Here is an 18,915-nt window from a genome sequence, read left to right on the forward strand (position 1 = left end):
TACAAAATAATACAGGGAGGTGGGATAAAGTTGGAGTTGACCGTATTAATATAACATAATACCAAACACTACACAAATATGTACTAACTTAACTTATCCTGGATATAAACCAATATCAAACAGGCCCTAAAAGTTGTTTTTGTTTTGAAGAGTTAGTCTTCGTTTTGTATAGTGAAGGACTGAAAGTCAAGACAAAAAGCAGCGGAATGCGGCCTTTGGACATTTAGAGTACCGTTGGAGGTGGGCGCTCATTCCCATTTGAATTTATCTTCTACTTCTCTCATTCTCGCTCACTGCGTAGCCCTAACTTTCTCTTGCTCAATCGAAATCATGAAGTTGAAGAAACCTCTCAAGGAGCTCAAGCTCTCTGTCCCAGCTCAGAATTCCCCAATCTCTTCATTTTTGTACGTCATTATCCCTCATTAACCTCTATTTAGATTCATCGGGCCCCTGAGTTTATATTCGTTTTGCAATGCAGGACGGCGAGCGGGACCTTTCACGATGGCGATTTATTGTTGAATCAAAAAGGGCTTCGATTGATTTCTGATGTGAATGAACCCCGCGTAAGTATTTTCTTGTGTTCAATTTCCTTCCAATTTCGAAGCTACAATGCAAGTTGCAAGAAAGCATTTGGGGTTAACTTCTGTGATGGGAAATTAGAGAAAAGAAAAAAAAAATCAATCAATTCTTCAAAGTTCGTTCCTGTTAGAAAAATTGCCAAGTTCTTGAAAAAGAACGGCTTCATTTCAAACAAAAGGATATAAAGCTTCGTAAGATCTGTATTTGTAAGGACATAGCTCGTAAATGTCTGCTCTAGTTTATCGCTGATAGTTAATGGAAAGTTGAAATCAAAGCCACAAATAGCAAATCACTTTATGTAATGAGGGCAATGTCTCCATTCTGATTTCTTTTGCTTCATTTTGTGGATACTGATTTCTTTTGCTGTAATTTGGGCAATGCATGACTCAGATAATACCCATTTTTAGCCATTACCCATACGAGTACAAAATACATAATCCAAGCAAAACATGTTATCTTTCTTTGTTGTTTTATCTCAACCTATCAGCACAATCGTGTGGCATAGTTCTTTTTTGTTACAGTTGATAAGTAAGACATTTAATCCAGCGGTGGATGTCATGTCTAGAGCTTGCAGCAAAAAGATACATGTGATGGCTCGGGGCAAAACCCCCTGTTTGTTAGGTTGGGTGTGGGTCTTTTGTCTAGGTATAATTTCAAAATCAGGACCCAGGATTTAGTTAATTATGCTATACGTGTGTGTGTGTGTGTGTGTGTGAGTCACTGAGTAAGTAGAAGTACCACATGCTCAAATAGAGTTCTATAAAATGGTAATATGTTCAAGTATTTGAGCATTTGAAAATTTGGCATCTAACATAATAACATTTGAAACCAACAGTTGATAGTGATGGTACTAGACCAATGAATTTAAAACTGAGTTGTAATAGAAGTGAACAATACAAGCAACTTCCCCAGTTAGCAAAATCCAAAGCTATGTGAAATCTTCCGTGTTTAACTTGAAGTCTGACCCCACAACGAAGCGGCTTAGTCAATAAGACGCTGCCCCTCCAACTATTAGGTTCGGGGTTCGAGTTATAAGGGGGGAAATGGGGAAAAACAAAGAAGCTTGAAGTCTGACCCCTATGAAGGAATATTAAATTGAATTAACGTTCCGATTGCCCGATGATCGTTTCTTGGTTATTATTAATTTGCCATACAACGATTAATTCCTAACATGCTCCTATGAATTTAACAGCTGCACACAGGTGTTAGGAAAACTTACTTGAGAAACGGATGCACAGATGGTTGATGATCGCGTCGAATGATTCAGACTCCAGCTCTGATCTTCTCGACTGTATCCCGCTCAATTCCCAACGTTGGATGGACAACGAGCTATGAGAACTCCCAAGGCAGAATGGCACCTCACGATTTTCTGCGCCTCCCTCTGCTCTCAAACCCTAATATTTTATCAGTGTATTTTCCTGAGAGCTGACAGCTGTATTTAATAATACAGAAATAAGGAGGAGGCGCCAATTACAGTGCTAGGGCCGAAAATTCTGTCTTCATGGGCTAGGAGACATTGGGCCAGCCCAGGGACCAGATACAAGGAATAAAGATGGGCCTCAAATAAATTAATTCATCCATGGTCAGCCCAGACCATAATTAATTTATAAATATCAGTTCATTCCACTAGAGAACCGATACTGACTTACCCCTTTATTGCCGGTGATGAGTCGGGGCTTGTATTTAGACTTATTAAATCTCCGTATTTAAAATATCCGACATCCATTAATTAATTAGAGCTCTGACAGCTTAAATTAATTAATCTCTTAATAATTCCTTAAGCAGTACCACTCAATCTTTATTATTACGCCTGAACTTAATCAACCTGCAGGGTTTAGCGTAATAAACCTTATTGAGCTCCTTAAGGGGATGTCATTATCCTATACCGGATACGGGTACTAATACAGATAATCAAATATCATATATTAACTGCTATCACCCAAGATACAGAGTACTCGAGTTAGTATTTAACTCTCGCTCATAGTAAGTCAAAGTGATATACGAATTAACATATATATCTGAATACTTATTAGTATTAAGATTTATAAGTCACCGAGATCTTGATTCTTCACTTAAGTCAGATAGAAGAATACATCTCAAACTGTGGTCCTATCAATACGTAATGACGTACCAGTATAGACAAGTAGCCAAGACAAACTACTTCCATCTATACTGCAGCCTAAAACAATAACTTGTCCTAGAGTTATTTCGGCTGTGATCAAATTATATCTCTTAAGGTTATTCCAATTATATGGTCTTCTGTGATCTACAACACACCATATAATCTACTTATACAGAGATAAAGAACATACATATGCAATCATGAACACAATCAGATAGGAGATAAGAATAGTGAATAACAGGAATCATTGTATACAAGCATAAAGTTCTTGCTTTCAGTATACAAATCCAACAATCTCCCACTTATACTAAAGCAAAACTTTTAGTATACAATGTGTCTAAATACTAGCTATTACAAAACTTCACTTCATCTCTCCCACTTATACTGAAAGTTTTTCTCTAAGTGGGTGGCATCAACCGCAATCCCATCCCTCGAGCATGCTTCTCATAGGTCTTTTGCGGTAAGCTTTTCGTGAAAGGATCAGCTAGGTTCTCCAATGTATCAATCTTCTCTACTAGCACATCTCCTCTGTTTACGATTTCTCGTATGATGTGGTACTTTCTCTCTATGTGTTTTGACGCCTTGTGGCTCCTGGGTTCCTTAGAATTTGCCACTGCACCCGAGTTATCACAATAAATTATGATACTCTTAGGCAAATTAGGGACCACTCCTAGATCCAAGAGGTAGTTCCGGAACCATACAGCCTCCTTAGCAGCTTCCGAAGCAGCTACATACTCGGCTTCCATGGTGGAGTCTGCAATGCACTTCTGCTTTGCACTCCGCCATGATACGGCTCCACCTCCCAAGGTAAACACATAACCAGAGGTAGATCTCTTCTCATCCCGGTCAGCCTGGAAATCCGAATCGGTGTAACCCAAAGGAAATAGACTGTCTGACTGGTAAACTAGCCTATAATCTCGAGTCCTCTTCAGGTACTTGAGAATATGCTTTACCGCAGTCCAGTGTCCTGGTCCAGGGTTCGACTGATATCTTGCAACCATGCCAACGACATAGCAAATATCAGGTCTCGTGCAGAGCATCGCATACATGAGGCTACCTACGGCGGAAGCATAGGGTATCTTCCTCATCTCCTCAACCTCACTAGGCGTCTTAGGACACATGTCCTTAGACAGAGGAATGCCATGTCTAAAAGGTAGCAAGCCTTTCTTGGCATTCTGCATGCTAAAACGAGCAATCACAGTATCAATGTAAGACGCTTGAGATAAGCTCAACATCCTTTTCTGGCGATCACGAACGACCTTGATCCCCAGGATGTACGCTGCATCTCCTAAGTCTTTCATTTGAAACTGTTCGGATAACCACTTCTTTATGTCCGATAATAGCTCAACATTGTTGCCAATGAGGAGGATATCATCTACATAAAGTGCAAGGAAAACCACGTCACCATTGGCATCTAAACGGTACACGCAACTCTCGTTCTCACAACGAGTAAATCCATAGGATTTAATGACCTCGTCAAAACGTTTGTTCCATGACCTCGAAGCTTGCTTAAGTCCATAAATGGACTTCTTAAGCTTCCACACAAGATGCTCTTCGCCCTTCTTCACAAACCCTTCAGGTTGCTGCATATAGATGTCCCTTCCTTCTTCAAGGAAACCGTTTAGGAAAGCGGTCTTGACATCCATTTGCCAAATCTCAAGGTTCATGTGGGCTGCTATGGCAAGGAGTATTCGGATAGACTTAAGCATGGCAACCGGCGAAAAGGTCTCATCATAATCTATACCCTGTTCCTGGGTATAACCTTTCGCCACCAGTCTAGCTTTAAAAGCTGCGACTTCGCCATCCGAATCTCTCTTTCTCTTGTATACCCACCTACTACCTATAGCTAGGAAGCCATCTGGTAGTTCGGTCTTCTCGTATACATCCATAGCACCCATGGATTCTATTTCAGAAACCATGGCCTCGTACCAAGAATCTGCATCTTGATCTTTCATCGCTTGTCTATAGTTATCAGGGTCGACATCCTTCTGTTCATCAACAGGGAGTAGATCCGAAGATTCTCCCAAGAACATAAATCGATCGGGTTGAACTACAACCCTCCCACTACGACGAAGCGGTGGTGGTACAGTTGTGACAATGGTTTGTGCAGGGTCTTGTGGTGCATTCACTTGCACACTTGGCTGGGGTGATGGAATCGCCTGTCCATTGCCTTCGATTTCTTGAAGGACAATCTCGGACTTAGACTTGTGATTACTTTCATAATCGTGTTCCAAGAATCGTGCGTTGGTGCTAACAACCACTTTCTGATCCTTCGGATTGTAAAAGTAACCACCTTTCGTTTCCTTAGGGTATCCTATAAACAGCATTAGTTCGCATCTCGGCTCCAATTTCCTCGCTTCCTTGTCTAGCACGTATGCAGGACAACCCCATATCTTTATATGATTCAAGCTGGGCTTACGCCCTGACCATAACTCAATAGGAGTTTTAGGAACCGATTTGGACGGTACCCGATTCAGCAAATAAACCGCTGTTTCCAAGGCATATCCCCAAAACGAAATAGGCAATGATGCATAGCTCATCATAGATCGTACCATTTCCATAAGAGTTCTGTTTCTTCTCTCCGCTACACCGTTCTGTTGGGGAGTACCCGGTGCAGTCAATTGGGATGTAATCCCAAGATCTGACAAGTATTGCAGAAACTCGTTCCCGAGGTATTCGCCACCGCGATCAGACCGCAATGACTTGATAGATTTACCCGTTCTCTTCTCCACCTCCGCCTTGAATTCTTTGAATTTCTCAAAGCATTCAGACTTGCGTTGAAGTAGGTAAATATACCCATACCTTGAGTAATCGTCAATGAAAGTGACGAAGTACTCGTATCCTCCACGAGCTCTAGTGGACATCGGTCCACACAAGTCAGAGTGAATCAATTCTAACACATCCGAGGCCCTATTCCCCTTTGCCTTAAAAGGCCTTGCCGTCATCTTTCCCTCTATACAGGATTCGCAGGTTCTAAATGGCACAGCTTGAAAGTCTTTCAAGATTCCATTTGAAACGAGCCTTTGGATCCTATTTAGATTGATGTGGCCTAATCTTAGGTGCCAAGTATGTGTATATTGTTCATGAGAGTAATATTTTCTCTTATTAGGATTTGGAAGAATTTGTGATGTAGATGCAACATGGACAGAGTTATTCATTGGACATGTAATAGTATAGAGAGAGTTGTTCAAAATTCCAGAACAAATAATCTTGTTATCTCTCATGATAGAGACACCCCCATCAAAAGTAACAGAATATCCATTCAAAAACAACTTTGAAACAGAAATTATGTTCCGCCGAAACTCCGGCACATATAAAATATCTCTCAAAACTAAAATGTCATCACCAAAACATAAAGATAAATCTCCAATAGCAACAGCTGCGACCTTCGACGCATTGCCCATGGAGATGGTGATCTCATCACTTGCCAGCTCCCTTGTTGGGTTGAACCCCTGCAAGGTGTAACAAACATGGTCAGTTGCCCCCGTATCCACTACCCACGAATGAGTAGAAAACGAAGCTAAACATGTTTCTGTTACTAAAACTTGTGACGTACCTTGTCCCTTTGCCTTGAGCACTGGACAATCTTTCTTCCAATGCCCAACCTTGCCGCACTTGAAGCACTTTCCCTTGGCTGTCGGCTTGTTCACGCCGCCGCTAGGGCCATCAACCTTGGCTTTACCGCTCCCACTAGCCTCATGGTCATGCTTGCCCTTTGGACCTTTCCACTTCTTTTTCCCGCCTTTCGACGAAGAAGTAGATCCCTTGGCAGCAACAAGGACCTCTTTCCCATTGCGCGTGCCCATGACCCCCTCTGCCGAAACTAGAGCATTCAACAACTCATTAAGAGTATAGTTGGCCTTGCTCATAACGACATTGAGACGGAAATGCTCAAAAGTCTTGGGGAGAGTATTGAGGATGATATCGACCTTGGCTTCGCCTTCGATACCCCCTCCTAGCAGATCAAGCCTGTCAAACAGATTTGTCATATGCATGACATGATCGTGCACCGAGCTGCCCTCGCTCATTTTACAAGATAAGATTTCTCTCATCAAGTTAAAACGAGCAGACCTCTCGGACTCCCCATAAACCTCGCTGAGGTTTAACATGATGGTCGCTGCGTCATCCATGACCTGATGCTGGAGTTGCAAATTTTGCGACATAGTCATCATAATATAGCACTTGGCCATATTATTCGACTTGTGCCACCTTTTATGCGCCTCACGTTCCGCATCAGTCGACTCATCAGTTAAGGCCGCGGGACGTGGAGTGGTAAGCACAAAACTGTGCTCATCAGCGTCAAGAATATACATAATATGGCGTTTCCATTCAGTGTAATTTGGACCGGTGAGAGGATTGTTGGCAAGAATGTTAATAATCGGAGACATAGACATATCTGAAAGTAAACAAATAAACATGTAAGAACATGAAACGCACATAGTTCGTAACAGTAATATTGTAACCTTTTGATAAAACAATATTAATGAAACCTCCAACGGCTCAAAGAATCCCATGTGCAAGCCACGTTGGGTGGACGTTTACACATGAACTCCTCAACCAGACTATTTACCTAGTCATTTAATTTCCATCCATGTCAACTTAACCTTTTTGACAAAGGAAATTAATAGTTGGCACCTTAACTAGACCATATCATCATCAAGAAGGGACTCCTTTGGGAGTTGTACATTGTACTTGATATGATATCTAAGCAATGACCACATTTTAACCTTGAAAATTAAATTCTCGAAATTAGCATACTCACTAGGACCATGCCGCTTTCAATTTAATTTTCTTGGTTATCTTATTTAATTCCATTCTCCAAAGTACTTGTGAAAATTACACAAGTAAGCCACGTTGGGTGGACGTTTACTGCATAACTCCCACTACTTTAATGGTTTAAATATTTTTTATAGAAACCTCTTCTGACAAACTTATGAAAAACAAATATGAAGTAAGCCACGTTGGGTGGACGTTTACTCATATTGCTAATCACTTTGTCTAGAGACCGCATGTGGAGGTCTAAAATAATTTTTAATTACTATAAAAATTATTAAACTGCTTAGTCTTTTTCTTTCAAAAGGTTTGTTCATGCTCAAGCACATAAACCTAAACATGCTTCTCTAGAACGCAACATGTAAATCATGCTCGCAGAATTCTAAAACATGCTTAAGAAAACGGCAAACCTACTAACATGCTCGTCTAAGCGCAATTAATAAACAAATATTAACAAGCAAAGACGTGCAAAAAGCAGGTAAAGAGCATAAGGGATTAACAACCACGACATGCAAAGAACAGTAATAAAAGAATTAAAAATCTTCGTGATCCATTCGTGGAAACCCAACATCTATTCTATTACAAAATAAAATAGAAAAACAAGCCCAAAAACTGAAGATAAAACTCGGCCCGAACACATGGGCCCGTCAAGCTAGGGTTTGGGCCCCCTAGGGTTTGAGAAGCAATCGCAGCTAGGGTTTGGAAACCCTAGCCGCCGCGGCCATCTCCCAAACAGCCGCCCCGCGCTCGGCAGCAGCCCGGCGCCGGCCACCCGCGCGAGCAGCCGCCCGGTCAGCAGCGCTCGGCGCCACCAGCACCCGGCCCCTCCACCGCACGAACGCACCAGCAGCAGCAGCGGGCTCCAGCGCTGCGCTCCCAGCGGCAGCAGCTCCAGCAGGCATCCCGGCGTGGACAGCAGCAGCGGCAGCAGCGGCAGTGCGCCGCCCGCTGGGCGCGCAGCGCGCGAAGCGCGCAGGCGCGGCCCCCGAGCGCGCACAGCCCCTGCCGGCTGCAGCCTCCTTCCCTGCCCGACCCGCACAGCAGCAGCCGCCCGCCTCGCCTCGCATCGAGCAGCAGCAGCAAGGGCGCACGGCGCCTGCCCAGGCGCGCGGCGCTCAGCGCGCGCGCAGCCCTTGGCGCCGGCGGCCTTGCTCGCTCCGTGCCCGTTGCTCGTCCTTACACCTTCCTCGTCGTTGATTCGTCGTCGTCCTCGTCTCGTTCTTCAATTTTACAGATTTACAACGGAAAAAACAAATACAATTGAAATCCTAATCTAACCACGGATTTTCTCGTGGTGAAAAACGATTACAACGTCAAACGACGTATCCCACGAATCAACGAATCACGAAGAACAACAGCAGTTAAAAAAACAACGCATATTATTAATCGTACACAAATTAATAATAGAGCCAAGAAAATAATCCTGGGCTCTGATACCAATTGAAGGAATATTAAATTGAATTAACGTTCCGATTGCCCGATGATCGTTTCTTGGTTATTATTAATTTGCCATACAACGATTAATTCCTAACATGCTCCTATGAATTTAACAGCTGCACACAGGTGTTAGGAAAACTTACTTGAGAAACGGATGCACAGATGGTTGATGATCGCGTCGAATGATTCAGACTCCAGCTCTGATCTTCTCGACTGTATCCCGCTCAATTCCCAACGTTGGATGGACAACGAGCTATGAGAACTCCCAAGGCAGAATGGCACCTCACGATTTTCTGCGCCTCCCTCTGCTCTCAAACCCTAATATTTTATCAGTGTATTTTCCTGAGAGCTGACAGCTGTATTTAATAATACAGAAATAAGGAGGAGGCGCCAATTACAGTGCTAGGGCCGAAAATTCTGTCTTCATGGGCTAGGAGACATTGGGCCAGCCCAGGGACCAGATACAAGGAATAAAGATGGGCCTCAAATAAATTAATTCATCCATGGTCAGCCCAGACCATAATTAATTTATAAATATCAGTTCATTCCACTAGAGAACCGATACTGACTTACCCCTTTATTGCCGGTGATGAGTCGGGGCTTGTATTTAGACTTATTAAATCTCCGTATTTAAAATATCCGACATCCATTAATTAATTAGAGCTCTGACAGCTTAAATTAATTAATCTCTTAATAATTCCTTAAGCAGTACCACTCAATCTTTATTATTACGCCTGAACTTAATCAACCTGCAGGGTTTAGCGTAATAAACCTTATTGAGCTCCTTAAGGGGATGTCATTATCCTATACCGGATACGGGTACTAATACAGATAATCAAATATCATATATTAACTGCTATCACCCAAGATACAGAGTACTCGAGTTAGTATTTAACTCTCGCTCATAGTAAGTCAAAGTGATATACGAATTAACATATATATCTGAATACTTATTAGTATTAAGATTTATAAGTCACCGAGATCTTGATTCTTCACTTAAGTCAGATAGAAGAATACATCTCAAACTGTGGTCCTATCAATACGTAATGACGTACCAGTATAGACAAGTAGCCAAGACAAACTACTTCCATCTATACTGCAGCCTAAAACAATAACTTGTCCTAGAGTTATTTCGGCTGTGATCAAATTATATCTCTTAAGGTTATTCCAATTATATGGTCTTCTGTGATCTACAACACACCATATAATCTACTTATACAGAGATAAAGAACATACATATGCAATCATGAACACAATCAGATAGGAGATAAGAATAGTGAATAACAGGAATCATTGTATACAAGCATAAAGTTCTTGCTTTCAGTATACAAATCCAACACCCTATTATACTAATGCATGGTCATGAGTATCTTGTGCTTATTAGTTCAACAAATGTTAAAGATCTACTGTTCACTGAGTTTTATTCTATAACCATTGATTCTTACTGCAGATAGTGGTCTGCAAAGTGTTATTGCATTTCTTTATCTCGTTAAAGAAGCAAGATTTCTCTTATTTCTACTGAAAAAGCATGAATATATTGCCATTCCTTCAAAATCTGCACAGACAACAAACACTATTGATTAATAAGCTCCATAGAAAATGTATGTGACAGACTTATAATTGCATGTAAACTTTATCAGATCAGACCGCTTTCTTCAAAAATAAATTAAAAGAATTGAAAATATTAAGGATAGAATTGCCCATGTTCTTGGTATTCGTGACATGTATAGAGTTAGAGATATCAAAAGACCATTGGTAATTTCTTGCTGTACTTTCATAAATTGGTAATATATATATATAAGTTCGAGTGTCAAACTTTATATCTCATAAAAGTGGAGCTAACATGACTTTGATTTTTCTTTCTCTATGTTGATAATAATTTAGCCATCAGAGATTAAGGAGCTTGATCTTCAATTCTCACTGGAAGACCTTGAGACCATCAAAGTCATAGGCAAGGGAAGTGGTGGTGTTGTTCAACTTGTTCGTCATAAATGGGTTGGGACGTTCTTTGCATTGAAGGTATGTACGCAATCACTTACGAACAAAAGTCTGGATAGCTAAGGACTGGTGGCTTCAGCCTTTCCCTTTAACTTCTCCCATTGTGATAAACACAAATCTCTTGAACGCTGTCATGCTTAATCTTTCAATGGTCGTAGATAAGAGCTTAGCCATATTACTCGGTTGTGAATATCTAATTGATTCTTTTCCCCCATTTCTCTCTTCTCTAACGTCATAACTTTGGGCCCTTTCTTCAATTTGCTTCAACATTTATTTAGCCAAAAATCATGGTCGTTGCTCCTTTTGTGTGTCTTTGGTCTTTAGCACTTAATTTAACTGAATAAGGTGTTGCCACAGGTTATCCAAATGACTATACAGGAGGAGATTCGGAAACAAATAGTTCAGGAGCTTAAAATAAATCAAGCATCTCAATGTCCAAATGTTGTAGTTTGCTATCATTCATTCTATCACAACGGAGCTATATCTATTGTGTTTGAATACATGGATCGTGGATCATTAGTCGATGTTATCAGACAAGTCAAAACAATCCTTGAGCCGTACCTTGCTGTTCTTTGCAAACAGGTTTGTGTTTAGGTTTGTGTTTCCTCACTGTACAAATCTTGTAATCAAAACTATACACCCTTGTTTCAATTTTAACTGAAGTATATTTCTACTTCAGGTGTTACAGGGCTTAGTGTACTTACATCATGAGAAACATGTTATTCATAGAGATATAAAGCCTTCGAATCTTCTTGTAAACCACAAAGGGGAAGTAAAAATTACAGATTTTGGTGTTAGTGCAATGCTGGCAAGCTCTATGGGCCAACGAGACACATTTGTTGGAACGTACAATTACATGGCGGTAAGTACAGATTGCTCTCATTGAACATCAAATGATGATAATGTATCTACCTTTATAGTTAAAGAACTTGGTTTCAGAGTATTATTTTCCTTATTGGAATCTCTCTTTAGCCTGAAAGGATCAGCGGGAGCACCTATGACTATAAAAGTGACATTTGGAGTCTGGGCATGGTTATTCTTGAGTGTGCTATCGGACGTTTTCCTTATGCCAAATCTGAAGATCATCAAAGTGGCCCAAGCTTTTATGAGCTTCTACAGGCAATTGTCGGAACTCCACCACCTTCTGCTCCGCCAGATCAATTCTCTCCAGAATTCTGTTCTTTCATTTCTGCATGGTAAGTATACATGTTACAATCCCACAGATATACATATTATAGTTTCTTTTGGTAGGGGATGGGGCTATCCCTTTTTCAAAATCAAGTCTCGATAAGAACCAAATAACCATTGAGATTAGTGTAGATGGGAAACAGATAATTTCTTCATTAGCTTGAATGCACTTCAGCTGAATGTATTTAGATTTGAGTTCAGCATAAAGCATGTTGATGTGGTGTTTGATGGAAGTATTAAACAAGGGGCAGAAAAAGAAATAACTACATGATTCCACTCAATCTCAGTTCTCAACTATGGCCTTCCTATATTTCTCCACAAGTAATCCTGGCTGTTTTTGGAGTGTGTTTTCTTTAAGCCTGCCCAATCTTTTCATCCCTACTACTAATTTCAGTTAATTATCTTCTTGTTCATTAGAAAACAACCATATCATGAGTGATCACCTGCTTTGTTAGAACAACTTTCGTTTCGCAATTAACTATTGTTTGCCATCTTATTTATTGCATTGGCTTGCAATTTGTGCAGCATACAGAAGGATCCTAGAGACAGATCTTCGGCGTTGGAACTACTGGTAAGTTTGTGCTCAATGTCTGCCCCATATCTTTATACGTGCCTCATTTAACTTAGAAACTGGCACGTGCAGAGCCACCCTTTCATCAAGAAGTTCGAAGACAAAGACATTGATCTCGGTATTTTGGTTGGTAGCTTGGATCCACCCGTAAATTTTCCCAGATAATCGCGTTATATACTGTAACTCCATCAACTCTTCAATGTTACTCTGTAATGTATGTTTACATGCATTATACATACTTGTTCTACAATCATGAAATTCTTTTAAGTGGTGTTATATAGTGAAGGAGTGCAGCTGTTATTATGTTATAAAAGGAAGCCTTATTGTGAAGTAAAGAATTTATAAGCCAACCTTTAGAAAATCCTAACTTAGGTAGTGTTTGTCTAAAGTTTTATTTTGGACATCTTATAAGTTTCAACATCTTATAAGACGTAATGTCTCAAAAGTTTATAAGTTGTTGAAGTGCTTGGTATGATAAACTCTTTTTATTTTGCAATGACCTAAAAAGACACCCTTCTTTTCACTAATTTTTTTCATTTAAAAACAAATATTTTCATAAACATCATGTACTCCCTCCTCAGCCCTTTAGTTTAGTTTAAGAAATAAAGTTGTCCATTACTAGTTGAAGCGAATCATTTAAAACATAGGAATTAAAGGCTTCAAAAATCAAATTTAGATTGTAGTAAATAAAGGTTTGGCAAATAAATCTAGACACGGGGCCATTTGAAATTGGGAAATAAAGTTTTAATGTATTAATAATAAAACTTAACCAAATCAACCACTTAAAAAAACCATCCAGCATCAAATAAAGCAACAATAAACTCACTTCAGAAAATTCTACGGTGGAGCAACCAAGAATAAAAATTTAATATTGGTATCTTGTTTTTAAGGATATGTTGTAGTTTTACGAGTGAGAGAATCGTAGTCAGGGAGAAAATCATAAATCAGCGAAAAATAAAATTATAGAGTATATATAAAGAGATTGCGGTAGGGTAGTTTACAAAAATATTAATCTACAATGCATATATTGACTTAAGCTCTCTTGTTATTCTAAGATGCCAATTTTTTGAAAGTGTCTTATTTCGATTTAGTTTGCTAGACTTTAAGGGTGTGTTTGCTTTTTATCCCTCCATTATCCCTCCTTTAAATATTTCCTTTCTTATCCCACATTTTACACAAAAGAGAAGTTTATCATTTTTCCTTCCTCCTTATTTTCACTTTAAGGGTGCGTTCTCTTTGGTTGTAAATTTATCATGGGAAAAGGAAGGATAAACAAAATTTAACCCTTTAAATCCTTCATTTCTTTTTCCACATTTCCTACTTGACCCATACTCATTCCTCATTTACACCACAAAGGAGGGATAATATTATCACACTATTTTTGGAGGGATAATATTATCCCTCATTTGCAGTGTAAATAAGGAATGAGTAAGGGTCAAGTAGGAAATGTGGGAAAAGAAAGAAATGATTTAAAGGGTTAAATTTTGTTTATCCCTCATTTTCTCATGATAAATTTATAATTAAAGAGAACACACCCTAAGGAGGGATACTATTATCACACCAAAATGGAGGGATAATATTATTCCTCATTGAAGTGAAAATAAGGAAGAAAAAATTGTGAACTTCTCTTTTATGTAAAATGTGGGATAAGAAATGAGACATTTAAAGACATAAATTTTTATTATCTCTCATTTTCTCATCCATCAAACTGAACACACACCCGATTGCAACACGTTAAATTAGCTATTAAAGTTGCTTACACTAAAATAGATGTGATTAAATTCCAGGAGTGATTGTTCATTTTTCTGGGGTTACATTTTAAGAAAGTAGTTACAAGTAAATGACAATTGCGACCGATACCTTTTTTTCTTTACAAAATTCCTCACGTCAGGAGTTATAACGTTACTTTCTTAATTTTTATTTTTAATGTAAATAAAATATTAGTTGGTCATTTCGTCCAAAAAAATATTAGTTCGTCAAATTTATGTATCAATCTAATTTTGGTCTTATGTAGCAAACAAATCTCAGGTTCTAATATGGATTGTTTTGTACGGCATATATAAAAAATTCATGGATGAAAAAGCAAAAGTGTTGAGAGTGGAAGCTCATTAATGTAAATGATTCTATATTTATTTTATTAAACATTGGAGAGATTGAAGAATCCGGGCCGCATAAGTTAGTCCCGACGAAGCAGAATCAACAACGAATCCCTAATAATAAGTGAACATAACAATCGACGAGTCAGTGCCCTATGTTTTGTCAGCTTTGATTAATAAAGAAGTTAACTTGAAACTGGATTAGCAACAACCCTAATCATGATCGTTACCTTTGGAAAAACTGACGAAAAGACGACGACACCCCTAGCTAATCTAGATTTTATGTATAAATATGCATTAGAGTATCACCAATATATAATTCTAGAACAATATCAGCAATTTAATTAACTAACTAATTCATTTATCTTAAAATTCCAAACAAATTAAATAAATGGAAGTTGACAATGTAAATTTAAAAAAATCTTTCCAACATTTTAAAAAATGTTGACCCAATAGGTTCATTAATAAAAATCCTAGATGGCAGGCTGGCACCCTTCTGTATAGATATTTCTGCATTAATGGAATTTGTAAGCATGAATCCATGATCCAAGAACTAGTAATATAAAAAATCAAACGATGCAAGATCCGAAAAAATCATTTTTTTTTTTTTTATCATAATGCATACTGATTACTGAATGTTTAACATAGAGTATACCTTGTTTTACGGATTAGAAACGCCCAGAAAAATAAAAGGAAATAGTAAAGAAAGAAATTCTACTTTATCGAAACGGATAATGACTGGTGTCAGAAGAGAGAAACTATGGAATAGCAATTCGAGGAGATATAATAAGACATGTATAAAGAAAGAAAGAAAAAAAACAAATTAGTGCGGATAAGGGTGTAAACAAATCAAGCCGCTCGCGAACTATTAGGAGCTCGGCTCGAAAAAAGCTCGTTTAAGTTCGTTTAGAGAAGCTCGATAAATAAACAAACCAAACTTGAGCTTAGTAGTATTCGGCTCGTGAACATGTTCGTCAAGTGATTCAGCTTTAAAAATATAAATTATTAGTATATACAACTTATATCTATCCACTAAAATTAATAATAATTGTATTAAATTTCTAATTAATTTTATTTGTCATAAGAAAATAATTAATATATTTATTATTTTAAATAAAATAATTTATTTTTAAAATAAAATAATCAATATTTTGAATATAAATATAAATTTAGAAAGTTCGTATAAGCTCGATTAGGCTCGTGAGCCGCTCGCGAGCCTCAAAGTATTCAGTAAGTAAAATTTGGGATTCGATTCGATACTAAACAAACCAAACTTGAGCACACTACTATTCAATTCGACTCAGTTCGATTACACCCTAATTATGGACAACTCCTTTTTATGAAAAGTCACAAATCATTACACTGCCAATTAAATAATTCAAGAAGTGAGGCATGATTTACAATCATAATTTTATAATTTCATAGTTATGTGCTGGAGTTGCCAAATTGGTGGAGTTGAAAATAATTTATGGCCGAGGTCTCAAGTTAAAATTTCTTATGACATCTAAAAAGTTCAAATTTCATATACAAAATATCTTTCGAATCGAGACATCTTGTCGATATTCATAACAAATTTTGTATTGTTTGTTATTTTTGGAGGGAAGGGTTGGACACCTTTGGTCATCTTTATTTCTATTTAAATTTGATACTCTTTCCGTCCCGTTCAAGATGCTACATATTTTTTTTTGGGCCGTCCCAACGAAGATGCTACATTTCTATATTTGGCAAAATTAAGGAATTTTAAACACTTAATTAACACTAATTAAGTATTTCTTTGTTACTTTCTCTCTCTTACTTTATGACTTTATTACCTTCTCTTTCTTACTTTATCACTTTATTACTTTCTCTCTCCTACTTTATCACTTTATTATTACACACTTAAAACATTAATCTACAACTCCTTAAATCCCGTGCCGAAAAACAAATGTAGCGTCTTGGCCGGGACGGAGGGAGTATTAAATTAATATAAACAAAAAAGAAACTTTTGAAGAATTTTGTTGGAGTAAAGATAGTTAGAGAGTATTTGACTGAGCTCATAAATTCTTAAAATCAGTTGTTCAAAAGCTTATAAGCTCATTCAAAGTGTTTGACAAAATAAGCTCTTAAAGAGCTTATAAGTTGTAAAAATAAACTCTACAACTTATAAATCTCCAAAAAATAAGTTCCTCTATCCCAACTTATTTTCACATTATCTTATAAACAACTCTCATTTTACAAAAATAACTCAACTATAATTTTTTATTTTCATCATATATCATTCTAATTTCATTTTTTTCTCTCTCTAACAAAAATTTTCTCCCACTAACCAAAAATTTTCTCTCTAGCTTATAAGCTCAATTAGTACCCAGACACTTTGACAACTTATAAGCTCTTAAGAACCTACATCTTATAAGCACTTGAAACGTCTTATAAGTTCCATTAACTTATAAGAGCATCCACAGTGGGATACTCGATCCCACTTACTCGAGTAAGCTGGGGATCGAGTAGCCCACTGCAAGCGACGCTTACTCGAGGCCTACTCAATTTTCTGGGTAAGGCCTGATCTCCATTAAGTGCAGCGCGTGTGTGACACGCCCCCATAATAATAATAATAATAATAATAATAATAATAATAATTATTATTATTATTATTATTATTATTATTATTATTATTATTATTATTATTATTATTTTTAAATTTTAAACTCAACGGCTATATAGCCGATTTTCTTCAACTTTATTTTATTTTATTTTTGTTTCCAACAGCTCTTTTTCTTCAACTTTTGATTTTTTTTTTCCTTTCTATAAATACCCCTCATTTGTCAAATTCATTCGCACATTCAAAATATTTTCTCCTTCAATCTTTCTCTCTTTCTCTACTATAATTTTTACTCTTCCTCCAAAAATAGCCGAATGGTTCGATGATACTTCGTCGTCTTCGTCCGATGGGGTTGCGTAAGAAATCGTCAATGAGATCAATAAGCAGAAGCAATTGATTGCTCAAATGTTTTCCCAACCGGAGCCGGAACGTGTCATTAACCACCGGTCTTACATCTACCGTGATCGTGAGGCTGCCCATTTACGTCTTATGCAAGACTACTTCAATGATAATCCGAATATAATTATTTATTAATTGTTATAATTTTTTTTTGAAATTACAAGAGATTTCTGAATATAATTAATTATGCAACTCGTACGCAGGCGGGACCTCACCACCACTCAAACGGTGGAAAAACATCACCGCACACAGGCGAGAAATGTCCTGCATGTGGGACCTCAACACCAAACAATATAATATCGAACGCAGACGAGAATACAACACCACCTAAAGTGGAAAAACATCATCGCACACAAACAAGATTGAACCCAAGACCTCTCAAAAAATAGAATTTTCTCATAAAAGAAAATCTTTGAATGTCTCAGCTTTATCACTAGAGAAAGGCGTGATTGGCCTTGATTCATTTAACTTTACAAGAAATTCAGGCACTATATATTGATGAGATTTTTTCTTTCTTTGAAAGTGTTGTCAATTTGGTCCAAAATTAGCATAGCTTCTACCAGTGATTGTATCCGTCTGCCCCTGTTTGTATTTATTATTTACACAATTTGCATGGAATTTCCGTAGCTAATTAAAGTTTTCGTTTACTGGATAATTCAACCTATCCTAGAAAGTGTATAATAAATCTGACAAGTAATCTATTGTATTTATAAATCTATTAATTTTAATTTGCTAGTTTACATGCCTATGCAAGGCTAATTTTCTTTTATCATATAATTAGATAGATGATGAATGTTTAACGACTGATTAATCTAATTTTTTTTCTTTCTTTGTGTTCTGGATTTTATTATTTGTTCGATCATCATTTTTGCATAATTTATTACATTAGTTTAGTATTAGAAAATTATTATTAATACTTTAATTGAAATATATATGGAACGTATTTTTTGATATTGGCCTAAAGGATCTTGAGATTAGTACAATATATAATTCTTTAATTATCTATTGAGAGTTGCATATTAAGTATGATCTAGAGGCAATAGTTTTAAATGTAATTTATATCGGTTTATTCGTTGCGAAAGTAAATTTAAACTATACTTGTGATAATTTTTAGGAAGAAGTTGAATGCGAGAATGATTGAAGCTCTAGGACATCCTCTTATCAGTTTAAATTT

General features: G+C 37.6%; 1 protein-coding gene across 1 annotated transcript; it reads left to right on the top strand.

The window, feature by feature from the left end:
- The first annotated feature begins 159 nt into the window (after positions 1-159).
- On the top strand, positions 160-12,981 carry LOC131014567 (mitogen-activated protein kinase kinase 6). Its single transcript, XM_057942577.1, has 8 exons — positions 160-404; positions 479-563; positions 10,796-10,930; positions 11,267-11,491; positions 11,589-11,771; positions 11,882-12,105; positions 12,623-12,668; positions 12,741-12,981. Exons 1-8 carry the CDS (start codon positions 331-333, stop codon positions 12,831-12,833), a joined length of 1,065 nt encoding a protein of 354 aa, XP_057798560.1. The 5' UTR covers positions 160-330; the 3' UTR covers positions 12,834-12,981.
- The last annotated feature ends 5,934 nt before the right edge of the window (positions 12,982-18,915 follow it).

Source organism: Salvia miltiorrhiza, chromosome 3 (assembly GCF_028751815.1).
Source record: "Salvia miltiorrhiza cultivar Shanhuang (shh) chromosome 3, IMPLAD_Smil_shh, whole genome shotgun sequence".
Taxonomy (NCBI): domain Eukaryota; kingdom Viridiplantae; phylum Streptophyta; class Magnoliopsida; order Lamiales; family Lamiaceae; genus Salvia; species Salvia miltiorrhiza.